Source organism: Podarcis raffonei, chromosome 2, assembly GCF_027172205.1.
Source record: "Podarcis raffonei isolate rPodRaf1 chromosome 2, rPodRaf1.pri, whole genome shotgun sequence".
In the NCBI taxonomy this organism is placed as follows: domain Eukaryota; kingdom Metazoa; phylum Chordata; class Lepidosauria; order Squamata; family Lacertidae; genus Podarcis; species Podarcis raffonei.
In genome coordinates, this window is record NC_070603.1 from 114,917,837 (window position 1) to 114,935,633 (window position 17,797).

The window sequence follows — 17,797 nt, forward strand, 5'->3', positions numbered from 1 at the left end:
CCCATAGGTTCTGCATAGCAGTGTTCAAAATTCATCGAATGATAACCTGTGCCACAAACTAGATTTAATGAACACTTATATCAGAGTGCTCTGTAAACTGATAGCCATAGCCTTTTATATACAGTGGGATCTCGGTTTACGAACTTAACCCGCTCCGGAAGTCCGTTCTTAAACCAAAACTATTCTTAAACTGAGGTGCGCTTTCCCTAATGAGGCCTCCCGCCGCCAGTGCCCTTCCACCGTTCGGCTTCCGTTCATAAACCAAGGTAAAGTTCGCAAACCAGGACACTATTTCCAGGTTTGCGGAGTTCGTAAACCAAATAGTTTGTAAACAGGGCTGTTCGTAAACCAAGGTACCACTGTACTAACCTTTTATGCTCTTCCACATCCGTTTAATGCTCCTAACCCTTCAATTCTTATAGTCTTTTATATATACCTTGTTTTAATAATTTTTAGCTTACCAAACCATTTTACAGATTTTAAATTATTGTACCCCACCCTACTTATGCTGGTCTATGGCCGTGGTCCGTATAGTTAAAGCCATGGTTTTCCAAGTAGTGATGTATGGAAGTGAGAGCTGGACCATAAAGAAGGCAGATCGCAGAAGAATTGATGCTTTTGAATTATGGTGCTGGAGGAGACTCTTGAGAGTCCCATGGACTGCAAGAAGATCAAACCTCTCCATTCTGAAGGAAATCAGCCCTGAGTGCTCACTGAAGGACAGATCCTGAAGCTGAGGCTCCAATACTTTGGCCACATCATAAGAAGAGAAGACTCCCTGGAAAAGACCCTGATGTTGGGAAAGATGGAGGGCACAAGGAGAAGGGGACGGCAGAGGACGAGATGGTTGGACAGTGTTCTCGAAGCTACCAGCATGAGTTTGACCAAACTGCGGGAGGCAGTGGAAGACAGGAGTGCCTGGCGTGCTCTGCTCCATGGCGTCACAAAGAGTCGGACACGACTAAGCAACAACATGGCTGTAATAAAGATTTGATTGATTGATCCAAGTGTGCGGAGGCAATGAATCCTAAGGAGACCGTGAGCCGTAGGATACAAAATCTCACCTCAGGCAGGAACTTTGGTCCATTTTATACTATATGCAACTCTCAGCACTTTTAACAAACTATAGTTTCCAGGATTCTTTGGGGAAAGCCACAGCTGTATGGTTCAATTTTAAATGTATGGCACAGACAGACATAGCTCAGTTACGGTTACCCAGTGGTGGCTGGTCCCTGTTAGAACTGGTAGGATGGAGGCTAACAGTAGGTGGAGGCTAACAGTAGGTGGAGCCAGAGAGCCAAAGACAAGGCACAGCCAAGTAATTCTAGCTCTTGCCCCCATCCTCTTCCTTGCTTTCTCCAAGGGCAACATTGAGACTAAGGAGGAGGCAGCTGGCAGTCTGTGCCAGGCAGATGGGGGCTGGCTGAGGGGAGACTGGCGTTGGTGGGGCAGTGCCCCATTCTGTGTATGGCTGTGCTATGGAGAGCAGGCTGAAACTATAACTTAGCTCCGTATTTTCATCGTTCACAGATGACAGAACATTAGAACTACACCTCTGCATCCCTGGGTAAACAAAAAGCCAAGTTTCTAAAATTCTTTATTCAGTACGTAATATATTACGATACATCTGCAGCTAAACCAAGTGTTCTTTCACACAGCTACAAAAACGAACGTGATCTGGAATCGATGAAAATGTTCGAAAAAGCAGATCTGGAAGCCGAAGCAGGTGGCAATTAGTCTTCAGACTATGAAATGAAGCTAGAAAATTCAAACCCAGGAAAAGTTTGAAATATTGAAATGTATTCACAACAGCACTGTTAAGTCCCAGACTATAGATCATTGGGAGAAAAAAGGTTACTGGTGCTTTATTAAATATTGCAGGTATTATTTCTGTCTCTGGTATGGGTTTCTGGGTCACGTCTGTGCCTTAACGCCTTCCGTATCTCGTGACACACCCAACCCTCACCTTTCTGATGCTTAAATAAAGTCTGACGAGGATGAGGCTTTTCAAACATAAAGGTAAAGGTAAAGGGACCCCTGACCATTAGGTCCAGTCGTGACCGACTCTGGGGTTGCGGCACTCATCTCGCTTTATTGGCCGAGGGGGCCGGGGTACAGCTTCCAGGTTATGTGGCCAGCATGACTAAGCCGCTTCTGGCGAACCAGAGCAGGGCATGGAAATGCTGTTTACCTTCCCGCCGGAGTGGTACCTATTTATCTACTTGCACTTTGACGTGCTTTCGAACTGCTAGGTTGGCAGGAGCAGGGACTGAGCAATGGGAGCTCACCCTGTCGTGGGGATTCGAACCGCTGACCTTCTGATCGGCAAGTCCCAGGCTCTGTGGTTTAACCCACAGCGCCACCCTCATCCTTTATCTCATATGAATTTTTTCATGTCTCCTCAGGTATACTTGATTCTTGAAAGTTTTGCCACAGGTGGAACACGAGTGTGGCTTTTCAGCCGAGTGGCTTCTCTCATGTGAAGTAAGGCTTGACTTCTGCTTGAAGTTTTTCCCACAGGCCAAGCATGAATATGGCTTCTCTCCCGTGTGGATTCTCTCGTGGATAATCAGGTGCTCCTTCCGACTGAAGCTCCTGCCGCAGGCTGAGCATATGAACGGTTTCTCTTCCGTGTGGATTTTTTGATGCTCAGTATAGCTTGTCCTGTGCTTGAACTTTTTCCCACAGTGTGAACAAGTATATGGTTTTTCCCCTGTGTGTATTCTTCCGTGTATAACCACCTGTGACTTGTTACCAAAGTTCTTCCCACAAACCGAGCATGAATATGGTTTCTCCCCTGTATGAGTTCTCTCATGTCCGAGAAGATGCGCTTTACAATTAAAGCTTTTGCCACAGGCCAAGCACACATAGGGGGTCTCTCCTGTATGGATTCTTTCGTGACTGGTGAGATTTGACCTTCGCTTGAAGCTCTTGCCGCAGAAGGAGCATGTGAAAGGCCTTTCTTCTGTGTGGATTTTTGCGTGTGAAATAAGGCTACATTTTTGACTGAAGCCTTTCCCACAAACCGAGCATTTATGTGGTGTCTCACCCGAGTGGACTTGCTGATGTCTGATAAGGCTTACTTTATGAACAAAGCTTTTACTACAGACTGAACAAGCATGCATTTTTTCCGCTGTATGCATTTGTTCATGTACAATGTAGTACGATTTTTCACTGAAGCTTTTACCACAGAAAGAGCATGTATACGGTTTCTCTCCCGTGTGGATTCTTTCATGGATAGACAGGTAACTTTTCCACATGAAACTCTTCCCGCAAACTGAGCACATGTATGGTTTCTCTCCGGTATGGATGATCTTGTGTCTAATAAGATAATCTTTACGACTGAAGCTCTTCCCACAGACAGAACATTTGAATGGTTTATCTCCTGTATGAGTTCTCTGGTGTTTAAGAAGATATGCTCTATCTGTGAAACTTTTGCCGCAAACTGAGCACGGGTATGGTTTTTCCCCTGTGTGGGTTCTTTCGTGGCTAACCAGATTTGATTTGTGGCTAAAGCTGTTCCCACAGATTGAGCACATATATGGTTTCTCACCTGTATGAGTTCTCTCATGTTTAATAAGGTGTGTTCTGTCAGCGAAACTTTTACCACAGATTGTGCATGAAAACGGTTTCTCTCCGGTGTGAGTTCTTTCATGGCTAACAAGGTTTGATCTATGACTGAAGCTTTTACCACAGGTCGAGCACATATTTGTTTTTATTCCCGTATGGCTGACTTTGTGGCTGTTGAGGTTTGATCTTCGTTTAAAACTTTTGCCGCAGAATGAACACGGGTAAGGCCTTTCTTCTGTGTGGATTCTTTCATGTGAAAGGAGGTTACATTTCTGACTAAAGCCCTTCCCACAGTTTGAGCATTTATACGGGGTCTCTCCTGTGTGGACTTGCTCATGCCTCCTAAGGCTGACTTTATGGATGAAGCTCTTATTACACACTGAACAAGTGTATGTCTTTTCTTGCGTGTGCATTCGCTCATGGACAGCATGGTACGACCTTTTGCTGAAGCTTTTACCACAGATTGAGCATGTATACGGCCTCTCTCCTGTATGGATTCTTTCGTGGATAATCAGGTTACTTTTCCACTTGAAGCTTTTACCACAGACTGAACAAGCATGAATTTTTTCTCCTTTGTGGCCTTTGCTCTGAGAAAGAAGGCAGTAGCTCCCATTCATTCTCTTCTCACAAGCTAATTGTTTATAATGTTTCTCTCCTTTCTGAAGAGTTCTCCCATACTTGTGAATTTTCTTTTGCATTTTGGTTTCACTTTTTTCACCTCCCCGACAAGGTAAAGACCTTCCTGATCTCTCTCCCAGGTCATTTCTCTGATGTCTCTCTTCTCTGCCTCGGTTATCGGCGATATCTTGGTACTGCGAAATGCTCCCTTCGGTAATTCCTAAGGATATTTTGTTTGCTGCCACTAGGTGAGCGCTTACTGGAAGACCCTCTTCTCCTTTTTCCTCACACCTGCTGCCTATTAAGAGAAAGATAGCAGTACTAGTAATAATAATAATAATCACATCATCAGTGCTTTTTCTGGGGGGGGTGCAGGGGTACGGATCCCTCTAAACATTTTATGAATCTTTGTACTTTTGTCCATTTACTGTATTTATTTTTCCCAATTTGAACTATAAAATTGTGATTTTTGTGAGTCAAAATGAGAGTACCCCTAAACATTTTTTTAGGAAAAAAAGCACTAATAATAATAATAATAATAATAATAATAATAATAATAATAATGTATTATTTATACCTCGCCAATCTGGCTGGGTTTCCCCAGCCACTCTGCGTGGCTCCCAATAGAGTGTTAAAAACACAATAAAACATCAAACATTAAAAACTTCCCTAAATGAGGCTGCCTTCAGGTGTTTAAAAGTCAGGTAGTTGCTTATTTCCTTGACATCTGATGGTGTTCCACAGGACCAGCGCCACTACCAAGAAGGCCCTCTGCCTGGTTGCCTGTAACCTCACTTTTCGGAGTGAGGGAACTGCCAGAAGGGCCTTGGAGCTGGACCTCAGTGTCCGGGCTGAATGATGGGGGTGGAGATGCTCCTTCAGGTATACTTGTTTATTCTTATTATTAATGGTCTGTGGTGCTATAAGGCAACTCTCTACATTGCTTTAAGAGAAGATGGTCTCCTTTTTTTATTACAATCGGTGTGAATATCATTGGCCTGGAAAATGACAACCAAACTAGGTTCAAAACATATTGGCTGTGGATCATGAGCTACTTGAACCCATCTCTTACCTGGGTGGACTCCCAAAACAGATGTGCTTCCCACAGGTGTTTGGAGCACAGGGACGCAGGGTTCCTCTTTCGGCTCCACCTTTATTATCACACCAGGAAACCCTGAGTTAGAGGAAAGAGGAGAATGTGAGGTGTGACCATCTAGCTTTTTTTTAAAAAAAAAAAGACACAAACTTTTCTTTCATTGCTATTAGAACAGAGAGTGAGGCCCCATCTGCACTATATTCATTTGAAGCAGTGTCATATCATTTATAAAGTCGTGGCTTTTCCCAAGGAATCCTGGGAACTGTAGTTGGTTACGGGTGCTGAGAGTTGTTAGGAAGCCCCCGTTCCCCTCACAGAACTGCAATTCCCAGAATTCCCTGGGATTGTAGATGAATTGCTCCCTCACCCGATTGGTCGCCAGCACCACTGGGCCATTCCTCAGTTCTCTGATCATCCAAGACCCCTGGTTCCTCTTCTCGCTCTTGCTTTATTAGAACGCCAGGAAGTCCTGAGTCAGGATAAAAAGAGGCAGGACAAACAGAGAGGGTGATGACGTCATGTAGAACAGAGGAAGCAGGTAAAGAGTTTTTCTCCCTCTCTTTTAACACATCCTATGAAGCTGAACGTTGGAAGGGTGACATCCTATGAAGCTGAACGTTGGAAGGGTGTGGAAGAAGTAAAAATGCAGGCGGTGAGGAAAACGAGGTGCAAAAACAACAAGCCGTGATCGCTGCATTCCAAATTAAATATATGTAAATATAGATTCCCCCTGTGATCGCGGACACCGTCCAGTGGAGCACTATTAATTGTCCCCCATGTTTCAGAAGCCCAAGTGGCTTCAGCTAGGATTCGGACATTTAGTATTGCTGGCCCCATACTGTGGAACACTCTTCCTGCAGAGATGCAGCAGGCACACTCACCCTTTTTATGCCAAAATATATTTAAAAAATTGTCCCACTTGGTATCTAAAGAAGTGTGCATGCACATGAAAACTTAGTTGGTCTCTAAGGTGCTACTGGACACATTTTTTTATTTTTTAAATATATTTTGACTGTGTCAGACCAACATGGCTACCTACCTGAATCTTTTTATGCCAACAGACCTATTCAGTGGTTTAAACCTTTTCAAGGTGAGCCGATCATCTTTATGCCTATTTTGTCCTGTTCATATTGAATTTTGTATGTTATTCTGATTGTACATTTTGTTGTACACTGTTTTTCCCCCCAAGAAAGGTCAGTCTATGAATACTTTTTCCAAAATAAAATTAAATACAAATGTTTAAGAAATGGCTAAAAAGCAGTGTGACAACATAAACATCCTGTTACTGGAATATGTTGAATGGTCTCTTTAAATTTGAAGGTTCATTATTGTTCCACAAGATGTGTATTTCTTTAAGGGCCAGAGCAAATAACGTGACCTAGTTTTACAGCTGTGAAGCAGTACAGCAGGTGCTGTTAAGGTGTGGTAATTAAGCTGTTAGGTATAGTATATAAAGAGCAGCACCTAGTTCTCTCAGTACCCTGGTGGTTGGGTCATGCTTATTGATATAATTAGTGTAAAAGGAGTTTTTGTTTTTGTTATTAAAACCTCGCTAAAGTTATTTTTGTGTTCCTTGTAATGTGTGGTCTCCCCAGCACGCTTTCTGCAGTGCAACTAATCTGCAAATAGCCAACAGAATGATGTTAACAATGACAAGAACAACAACAACATGGCACAGGCTTCAGAAAAGTTACGTCTCAGCAGAAACAATATTGCAAAAAAAGAGTTTTTGGGAAATGTGCAGAACTGTCCCCTTGACGCAAAATTACTTAGAGCTGTTCAATTAACATGGAAAAAATCCAGACAGGTAAGGAAAGGTAGATCTTGGTACCTGTGAAGGTGGATTCCTGCTGATTCAGGTTCCATGGATCCCCTTCTTCCTCCAGCTTTATTATCACATCAGGAAACCCTGATCAAGAGAAAAGTGTAAGAAAATTGGGACTCAGAGGCAAAGGTAATGCAAAGATTGGCTTTCTGCCCCAGTAAGAGAAGAACTAGATTTGGTACAATCTCGGGAGTTTTCGCACGAATATATACTTTTTATGAGTTCTGTTTTTCATTCCCTCACCTGCGCTTTGTTCTGAGGGAGCCTCTGTCTCCTCCAAACCCAGCCGTTCTGCAGACCATGGCTCTTCCTCAAGCCAGGAGATCAAACCAGGCTTGACAAGTGGAAATCCTGCTCAAAGAGTTTTTAAAAAGATGTTATTGAGTAGAATTTTGGGCTTTAAGTATAGATCCATGTTGCGCTAATGATTCCTCAACATCAGCTTCGTTGGACTGGTCATGTTGTGCAGATGCCTGATTATCTTCTTCCAAAGCAACTACTCTATTCCAAACTTAAAAATGGAAAGTGTAATGCCGGTGGTCAACAAAAGAGGTTCAAAGACTCTCTCAAGGCAAATCTAAAAAAATGTAGTATAAACACCGAAATCTGGGAAACATTGGCCTGTGAGTGCTCCAACTGGAGAACAGCCTTTACCAAAGGTGTCATGGGCTTTGAAGATGAACTCAGGATGCAAGGGAGAAACGTGCTAAGAGGAAGGCACACTTGGCAAACCCTCACCATAATAAACTCCCACCCAGAAACCAATGTCCCCACTGTGGAAGGACGTGAGGATCCAGAATTGACCTCCACAGTCACTTGTGGACTGACTGTTAAAACCGTGTTTATGGAAGACCACCTTACTCAGCTACGAGTGATCGGCAAAGATAAGAATGAGAAAGATAATAATTAAACTGAACCAACTTCAGAGATTGGGGGTGTAAAGGAGGATCAAGGGTAGGGAAGATTTACAAAACCATGTAAAGGATTTTGTCAGGTGGGTAGCCTTGCCCACCTGTTAAATTTGGCTCGGGAGGCCGATCCCGATAAGGTCTGTGGAGCTGAAAATGTTGCCCACCACTGCTGTAGTCAATACAGTGCTCATCAATGGTTCCTCTTCATCCTGGAGAAGAGTGACTAGTGGGGTGCCACAGGGTTCTGTCTTGGGCCCGGTCTTATTCAACATCTTTATCAACGACTTGGATGATGGACTCAAGGGCATCCTGATCAAATTTGCAGATGACACCAAACTGGGAGGGGTGGCTAACACCCCAGAGGACAGGATCACACTTCAAAACGACCTTGACAGATTAGAGAACTGGGCCAAAACAAACAAGATGAATTTTAACAGGGAGAAATGTAAAGTATTGCACTTGGGCAAAAAAAATGAGAGGCACAAATACAAGATGGGTGACACCTGGCTTGAGAGCAGTACATGTGAAAAGGATCTAGGAGTCTTGGTTGACCACAAACTTGACATGAGCCAACAGTGTGACGCGGCAGCTAAAAAAGCCAATGCAATTCTGGGCTGCATCAATAGGTGTATAGCATCTAGATCAAGGGAAGTAATAGTGCCACTGTATTCTGCTCCGGTCAGACCTCACCTGGAGTACTGTGTCCAGTTTTGGGCACCACAGTTCAAGAAGGACAGTGACAAACTGGAACGTGTCCAGAGGAGGGCAACCAAAATGGTCAAAGGCCTGGAAACGATGCCTTATGAGGAACGGCTAAGGGAGCTGGGCATGTTTAGCCTGGAGAAGAGGAGGTTAAGGGGTGATATGATAGCCATGTTCAAATATATAAAAGGATGTCACATAGAGGAGGGAGAAAGGTTGTTTTCTGCTGCTCCAGAGAAGCGGACACGGAGCAATGGATCCAAACTACAAGAAAGAAGATTCCACCTAAACATTAGGAAGATCTTCCTGACAGTGAGAGCTGTTCGACAGTGGAATTTGCTGCCAAGGAGTGTGGTGGAGTCTCCTTCTTTGGAGGTCTTTAAGCAGAGGCTTGACAACCATATGTCAGGAGTGCTCTGATGGTGTTTCCTGCTTGGCAGGGGGTTGGACTCGATGGCCCTTGTGGTCTCTCCCAACTCTATGATTCTATGAATACTGGCCTACATGGAGCAAAGGTCTGAGGCCCCTTTGTTCCTAAAAGGATTCACAAGTATAGACGAAATCTGGACATTCTGACAGGGTATATATCAATCCCAAATCCATACGGATCTTTCCCCAACCCTTTTTAGGTTTTGGGAGGTACATTAATGGATGCTCACTCACTGGATCATCACCTTGTCGTGGTGAGTGGGCTTGCAGGTTCCTATGAACCTTGAGTCTCTGAAAATTTGTACACATCACTTGGGAAGACAGACGAACTAATACCAGTGTACTGGAAAAAGCAAAGATCACCAGTGTTGAAGCAATGATTCTTCCAACATCAACTTCCTTAGACTGGTCATGTTGTGCAGATGCCTGGTTATTGTCTTCCAAAGCAACTACTCTATTCCGAACTTAAAAATGGAAAATGTAACGCTGGTGGTCAACAAAAGAGGTTTAAAGACTCCCTCAAGGCAAATCTAAAAAAATGTAGTATAAACACCAACAATTGGGAAACACTTGCCTGCGAGCACTCCAATTGGAGAACAGCCTTTACCAAAGGTGTCCTGGGCTTTGACGACACTCGAACTCAGGACGCAAGGGAGAAATGTGCTAAGAGGAAGGCACGCTTGGCAAATCCACACTCTGATCAACTCCCACCCGAAAACCAATGTCCCCAATGTGGAAGGACGTGTGGATCCAGAACTGGCCTCCACAGTCACTTACGGACTCATTGTTGAAACCGTGTTTATGGAAGACAATCTTATTTGGCTACGAGTGATCGCCAAAGAAGATTAATGGATGCAATCTCTGTTCAGATATCCCTAACAAAGGGGTCCTTACCTAAGGAAGTGACATGATTGTAATTCTCTTGCATGACTTCCCTGTACAAAGCTCTTTGATTCGGATCCAGCAAAGCCCACTGCCCTTGCGTGAAATACAAGGCCACATCTTCAAAAGTCACCAGTTCCTGGGGAAACACAAGCAAACCATGTCCAAGCGCCTCAGATGCTTCACACACATTATTTCAGCAGTGTTTACACCATCCCGTTGAAGGTAAACCTGGATTACAAACCACAACGGAGAGCTAGTGATCTAAGCAGAGATGTGAACTTTGACTTTGAGGAGACCACAGCTCAATATTAGTGTTCACTAGACGGAACCATTCGAGTTAAAAAGGATCCAGTGTAAGGTAACGGGGAAAACCTCCGCCTCAGACCCCACAGAGCTGTTTGGGATTGAAGGCCTGGAACCAACACAGTGAACCGATTTGGACTCCACAGCTGTGCTATTATTATTATTAATATCACTCTGGGAGGCACCCCACAGAATTAAAAGCACAATAAAACATCAAACATTAAAAACTTCTCTAAACAGGGCTGCCTTCAGATGTCTTCTAAAAGTCCGATAGTTGTTTATTTCCTTGACATCTGATGGGAGGGCGTTCTACAGGCCGGGTGCCGCTACTGAGAAGGCCCTCTGCCTGGTTCCCTGCAACCTCACTTCTCACTGGGAGGGAACCGCCAGAAAGCCCTCAGCACTGGACCTCAGTGTCCGGGCTGAACGACGGGGGTGGAGACGCTCCTTCAGGTATACAGGACTGAGGCTGTTTAGGGCTTTAAAGGTCAGCACCAACATTTTGAATTGTGCTCGGAAACCTGGTTGGCCATTGTGTGAAATTGGATGTTGGAAGGGATAGGTCTTATTTTTGAGCTGCCAGTCAGAGTAAACAATACTGGACTTAAAGACCAGCCAAGGTGTTTTGGCACCCGAGGCTGAAAATTGAGGAAGGGCTGCAGTTCAGTGGAAGTGCCTTGTATGCAGAAGGTGTCAGGTTCAATCCCTGGTTACCTCAAAGTAGGGCTGGGAACGTTCCCTGGCTAAAACCCTGGACAGCCTCTGCCAGTCAGTGTAGACATAATGGCTAGATAAACCAACGGCCTGACTCGATATAAAGCAACTTCCAATTGTTCCTAGACCCCCACAAACAAGTCTTTCTTCCCCTGGAACTGAAAATGATAAATCAAATAATTAACCACTTGCTGCTCTTTCATGACACTGAAGATCAGCTGCCAGCAATGATGGAGGACTTCTTTTGAGATGAAGGTAGCGCAAGAAAGAATGAAAGGCATCTATTGCTTCCTTCTGTTGGTGGTGCCATTAGTGGGTCAAGTGGGCTGCACTCTGACAGCTGGGAAACTATTAAGGACAATGGGACAGGTGTGGGGAAATTTGGCCTGCCTCCCCAGAATTTCAACTCCCATCATCCCTGGCCAGTAGCCAAGTACTTCCCTCATATTCTTGAAGGATGAGGAGAAATCAAAGTTACTAGAAAATGTTGGCAGTCTAAGAAATTCCAGCAACTCAAAGAACTGTGCATAGTATCAACTGGAAGATATTCTGATGCTCTGGTGAGTGATGAAATTCAGCATGTTTATCTGTGGGTATTTGTCACAGAATCATAGAACTGTAGAGTTAGAAAGGACCTCCGAGGGTCATCTAGTCTGCAATGCAGGAATCCCAAAACGTGGTCCCCCATTCAGTCTGAAACCAGACCAGACCCTGGTTTTATTGCTGCACATTCACAGCTCTGCCTCAAGACAGCAGAATGTCTTCTTGGGTGAGCCCAGCCCCCATCAACATACCTGAGGCCACCCTGTTGCAGCCATTTCCACTTTCCAAGGATCTGTACATCTAGCAAGGATCTTAAATGTTGCGCTGTACTGAATATGGGAAAAGTGTGTGGGGCAAAAGTACTCAGGGCTTCAAGACAGGATTATGTCCTTTACAAAGAAGAGAGAGAGAGAGAGAGAGGAGTTTGCAATCAGAGAGCAACAATGAGAAAGCAAGGCGAAGGGTTGCGGGTAAAATTATATGGTTTCTCCTCATATGCGACAACAAAATCTTATGAGGAGAAAGCAAGAGAATCTATGCAAGCCACTTTAGAAGTTCTATTCCAGGACAGCTACCATTTTAAAATACAATAAGAATTTATTTATTTATTTATATGCCACCCATCTGACTGGGTTGCCCAGCCACTCTGGGCAGCTCGCAACACAAAATAGTAAAAGCACAATATAACATTACGCACTAAACCTTCCCTGAACAGAGCTCCCTTTAGATGTCAAAATTGCCTAGCAGTTCTGAATCCAGCTGCTTAAAGGATGCAGCCGTCTGAGTAGGAATGTGAGGTTTAATTTGGTGCTGGACTTTCTGGGATCTGAAGCTCACCATCTTTTTTTAAAAAAAATCAGTATCAGCTCTGAGGCCTAGGAAATATTTATTAAAAAGTTTTATATCCTGCTTTCCCATCAAACTGCTCTTACTTTAATATTATATTTAATATAAATTAAGACAAACAACAATGCACCTGTGGTAAAATCACAGGCACAGCTTTATAAAGTTATTCCAGGTGTGCCTCAAGTTTATAACCAGTGAATCGTAGAAACCCTCTGATCTTAATGATTTATTGAGAGCCAGTATGGTGTAGTGGTTAAGAGCGGTGGACTCATAATCTGGGGAACCGGGTTCCTGTCTCCGCTCCTCCACATGCAGCTGCTGGGTGACCTTGGGCCAGTCACACTTCTTTGAAGTCTCTCAGCCCCACTCACCTCACAGAGTGTTTGTTGTGGGGGAGGAAGGGAAAGGAGAATGTGAGCCGCTTTGAGACTCCTTAAAGGGAGTGAAAGGCGGGATATCAAATCCAAACTCTTCTTCTTCTTCTTCTTCTTGCTTTGCATTCATCACAGACTTATTGGGATCAGAGTTTTTTCTTTGATCTTAATAAATCCCACTCCCTTTAAGCATCAAAGCAACTGGAGCTCTTTAGAAGGGTCCTTTCTGTACTTCAAGTCATTAATCTTCAACTATTGGGTTGAGTTGCAACTTCATTCAAAGGTGAGTTACAGCAGCAGCAGTATGCAAATATATATGTCAGAAAATGAACAAATGTTTGCCCAGGTACATGTCTCAGTTTCAGCTGTTAGAAATTTAATCAGGCCATCTTGATGAGTATAGTTAGTACTCACCAAGATATTTTTATATTCCTCCTCTTTTCTTCTTCATTTACCGTTATTCTACTAACCTGGCGGATTCCCCAGAGCCTGAGAGAGATCCTAAACAGACTTTGATCCTGTTTTGCCTCCTCTTCTGCTCTTACCATTTATATTTTGCAAACTGCGAACGATGGAGGCAGGCCAACAGAAGGGAGAAGAATCCCTCTATGTGAAGAGATGGAGAGGAATTGTTGTTTTTCAAGGGAGCTGAGAGCAGAAGGCAAAAAAAAAATTTTAAAAAATGAAATGGGGAGCCTCAACCCCATTCCTTCAAAGCCAGTTCTGATGACAGCTATTCCATCTGTGCCAAAATCCTTTATTGTCTGGCCCTTTAAGGGTAAGACAGACAACCAAAGAATTAAAGGTCGATTGTAAGAGAAAGTTTGTACCTGATGTGTAAACACATCCCAATTCTTCCCATATTTTTCACCTCTGATAGCTTGGTAAAGGTAAAAGGTAAAGGGACCCCTGACCATTAGGTCCAGTCGTGACTGACTCTGGGGTTGTGGCGCTCATCTCGCTTTATTGGCCGAGGGAGCCGGTGTACAGCTTCCGAGTCATGTGGCCAGCATGCCTAAGCCGCTTCTGGCGAACCAGAGCAGTACACAGAAACGCCATTTACCTTCCCGCCGGAGCGATACCTATTTATCTACTTGCACTTTGACGTGCTTTCAAACTGCTAGGTTGGCAGGAGCAGGGACCGAGCAACGGGAGCTCACCGCATCGGGGGGGGGGGGATTCGAACAGCTGACCTTCTGATTGGCAAGTCCTAGGCTCTGTGGTTTAACCCACAGCGCCACCCGTGTCCCAAGATAACATGGTAGTCTGCAGAAATTTGGGGAGGGGGGGGGGGAGAGAAAGAAGCATTTTCCAAGAAAGAGGGAGAAACATCTCAGGTCCTACAAATGCTAGAAACTGTTGTTGTTGTTTTTAATGAAGATTGGGGGGCGCTAACTAGATCTTGCAGGCTTTTGTATCAGTAGGTAAAGGTCAAGGGACCCCTGACCATTAGGTTCAGTCGTGGCCGACTCTGGGGTTGCGGTGCTCATCTCGCTTTATTGGCCGAGGGAGCCGGCATACAGCTTCCGGATCATGTGGCCAGCATGACTAAGCCGCTTCTGGCGAACCAGAGCAGCGCACGGAAACGCTGTTTACCTTCCCGCTGGAGCGGTACCTATTTATCTACTTGCACTGGTGTGCTTTCAAACCGCTAGGTTGGCAGGAATCAATAAATGTATCAATAAATCCCTGCAAAGCCTATTTATCTAGAAGCGGCCAGTGGGACAAAACAAATACGCGTCCCCTAAGAAATAAACCCTCCCTCCGACCACTTCTTAGCCCCAGATGCTTGTCTCAGTCGTCGCCGCCCCCCTTTCTTTCTTCCCCTTCCCCAGCAGACCCCCTTTGCCCGCTTGCTTCCCTGCCCAGGGGGCTCACTCCGCTTTCTCCACCTACCCTTCCTCTTGTCCCTGGATCTTTCCTCTCCAACTCGATCCTGCACCATTTGCATCACTTGCCTCCCCCCGCGAGAGGCGCTTTTGTTTTTGGGGTTCGTTTTCTTCGCCAACAGACCCGGCTCGACGTTGCACCCACCGCAGCCGCTATTCTCTTACGGTGGGGTTTATGTGTGTTGGAAGGGGCGGGGGGGGGATGGAAGCTTGTTTCCCCACTTCCGCGTCATGTGACTGAAGTCGGGACCAGACTCCTGGCAAAACGAGGCAGCGTCCTCATGGATGAAGGGAAGGGAGAGGATGGGTGGAGGACGGGGGTGCTGTCTGGAGTCAGGGTCTGCAATCTTCCTCCCTCTCCGTTTCTTGCTTTCCAGAATGAAGCAACCTCATCCCCTGAGATTGAGCAGACCTGGATATTCCTCCTTAGAAGGAAGTTGGCCATTAATAATAATAATAATAATAATAATATTTGTTGATATCTGCCCACTCTAGGCGGCTTCTGATTTGTTTGATTAGTGGGACTGAGTCATACCCCATAGTCGCCTTTGACTGGACTTAACCGTCCAGACAATGACAAACCTAGACAGCATTTTAAAAAGAAGAGACATCACCTTGCCAACAAAGGTCCATCTAGTTAAAGCTATGGTTTTCCCAGTAGTGATGTATGGAAGTGAGAGCTGGACCATCAAGAAGGCTGATTGCCAAAGAATTGATGCTTTTGAATTATGGTGCTGGAGGAGACTCTTGAGAGTCCCATGGACTGCAAGAAGATCAAACCGATTTATTCTGAAGGAAATCAGCCCTGAGTGCTCACTGAAAGGACAGATCCTGATGCTGAGGCTCCAATACTTTGGCCACCTCATGAGAAGAGAAGACTCCCTGGAAAAGACCCTGATGTTGGGAAAGATGGAGGGCACAAGGAGAAGGGGACGACAGAGGACGAGGTGGTTGGACAGTGTTCTTGAGGCTACCAGCTTGAGTTTGACCAAACTGCGGGAGGCAGTGGAAGACAGGAGTGCCTGGCATGCTCTGGTCCATGGGGTCACGAAGAGTCGGACACGACTAAACGACTACAACAACTGTCCAGAGGTCCTTTACCTTTTTACCTTAGTAGCTGAACCAAAAATACCACCTAATAATAATAATAATAATATTTTTTTATTTATACCCCACCCTCCCCGGCCAGAGCTGGGCTCAGGGCGGCTAACACTAGTAAAATTACAATAAAAACATAATAGGATAATAGGGGGAGAAAACAATTTAAAATACAGGTTAAAAATACAATTTAAAATGCAGCCTCATTTTAAAAGTAGCCCATAGATCAAAACCATAAGGGGAGGGGAACATAAGGGTCATACTGAGTCCAAACCAAAGGCCAGGCGGAACAGCTCTGTCTTGCAGGCCCTGCGGAAAAATGTCAAGTCCCGCAGGGCCCTAGTCTCTTGTGAAAGAGCATTCCACCGAGTCGGGGCCAGTACTGAAAAGGCCCTGGCCCTAGTTGAGACCAATCTAACCACCTTGCGACCTGGGACCTCCAAAATGTTGTCAGTTGTGGACCTTAAGGTCCTCCGCAGGGCATACCAGGAGAGACGGTCCCGTAGGTACGTGGGTCCTAGTTCTGTGTTTTCATTATCATAGATGAAGGGGAGGGAGAATCCCAGACTCTCCAAGTGCCCCTATTTTCCAGGGACGTCCCTGATTTAGAGAAGCCGCCCGGTTTCTGATTTGATCCTGGAATGTCCCACTTTTCCTTAGGACGTCCCTATTTTCATTGGAGAAATGCTGGAGGGTATGGAGTTATCTGACCCCTGAGCCGTCTGAAGGCAATCCTGTATATAGGGAAGGCTTTTTTAAACGTTAAATGTTTTATTATGTTTTTATATATGTTGGAAGCCACCCAGAGTGGCTGGGGCAACCCAGTCAGATGTGTAGATATAAAAAGGATATTATCATTAAGGAATGAGACGTCCCTATTGTCATCGGAAGGGGGACACGGGTGGCGCTGTGGGTAAAAGCCTCAGCGCCTAGGGCTTGCCGATCGAAAGGTCGGCGGTTCGAATCCCCGCGGCGGGGTGCGCTCCCGCTGCTCGGTCCCAGCGCCTGCCAACCTAGCAGTTCGAAAGCACCCCCGGGTGCAAGAAGATAAATAGGGACCGCTTACTAGCGGGAAGGTAAACGGCGTTTCCGTGTGCGGCTCTGGCTCGCCAGAGCAGCGATGTCACGCTGGCCACGTGACCCGGAAGTGTCTCCGGACAGCGCTGGCCCCCGGCCTCTTGAGTGAGATGGGCGCACAACCCTAGAGTCTGTCAAGACTGGCCCGTATGGGCAGGGGTACCTTTACCTTTTATTTTCATCGGAGAAATGTTGGAGGGTAGGCAAGCCACAAATAATCAGGTCAAGAGGAACGGTTGAGGGAGTTCGGGCTGCTTAGCCTGGATAAGAGAAGACTGAGAGGAGATAGGATCTAAAGATTAAAAGGGCTGTCACTGGAAGATGGAGCTAGCTTATTTTCTCCTGCATACCAATGGATTCAAGGAGCAAGAAAGGAGATTCCAACTAAATGCCAGGAAGAACTTTCTGACAGTGGTGGGCTCTCCTTCCTTGGAGGTTTTTAAGCAGAGGTTGGATGACCCTCTGACATAGATTCTTCAGCTAAGATTCCTGCATTGCGGGCGGTTGGACTAGATGACCCTAGAGATCCCTTCCAACTCTACAATTCTATGAATCTATGCAGGTTCCACAGTGGCTAGATCACAAAATACATAACTGTCAAACACTTTATTTAATAAGTTACATAAGAGACTCCAAGATAGATTTAGTCAAAGTAAAACAAAACAATGCTGTTTTATAAACCCTACATCAGAATATTTTATAGCTAAAATAAAAAGCTTTGAGAATTCAGTGTTAAGAAGCAGGATTTGTTATTAGAAGAGTACATACATCAAATAGAAGTTTTGCTGTTACGGAACTGAAACAGTTCATGGACCACAAATATTATCAGTCCTGAAATGTATGTACAATTACACTGTAGGCACAGTACTACAGATCTCTTTGGGGGAAATTTCATTATTTAATATGGTATATATCAT

General features: G+C 45.0%; 1 protein-coding gene across 1 annotated transcript; it reads right to left on the bottom strand.

Moving 5' to 3' along the window:
- Window positions 1–1,580: 1,580 nt before the first annotated feature.
- On the bottom strand, window positions 1,581–14,891 carry LOC128408773 (zinc finger protein 271-like). Its single transcript, XM_053378794.1, has 8 exons — window positions 14,713–14,891; window positions 11,848–11,985; window positions 10,046–10,172; window positions 7,353–7,460; window positions 7,057–7,193; window positions 5,652–5,856; window positions 5,261–5,362; window positions 1,581–4,486 (listed from the first exon to the last, which is right to left on the bottom strand). Exons 2-8 carry the CDS (start codon window positions 11,869–11,871, stop codon window positions 2,373–2,375), a joined length of 2,817 nt encoding a protein of 938 aa, XP_053234769.1. The 5' UTR covers window positions 11,872–11,985; window positions 14,713–14,891; the 3' UTR covers window positions 1,581–2,372.
- Between the last annotated feature and the right edge of the window lie 2,906 nt (window positions 14,892–17,797).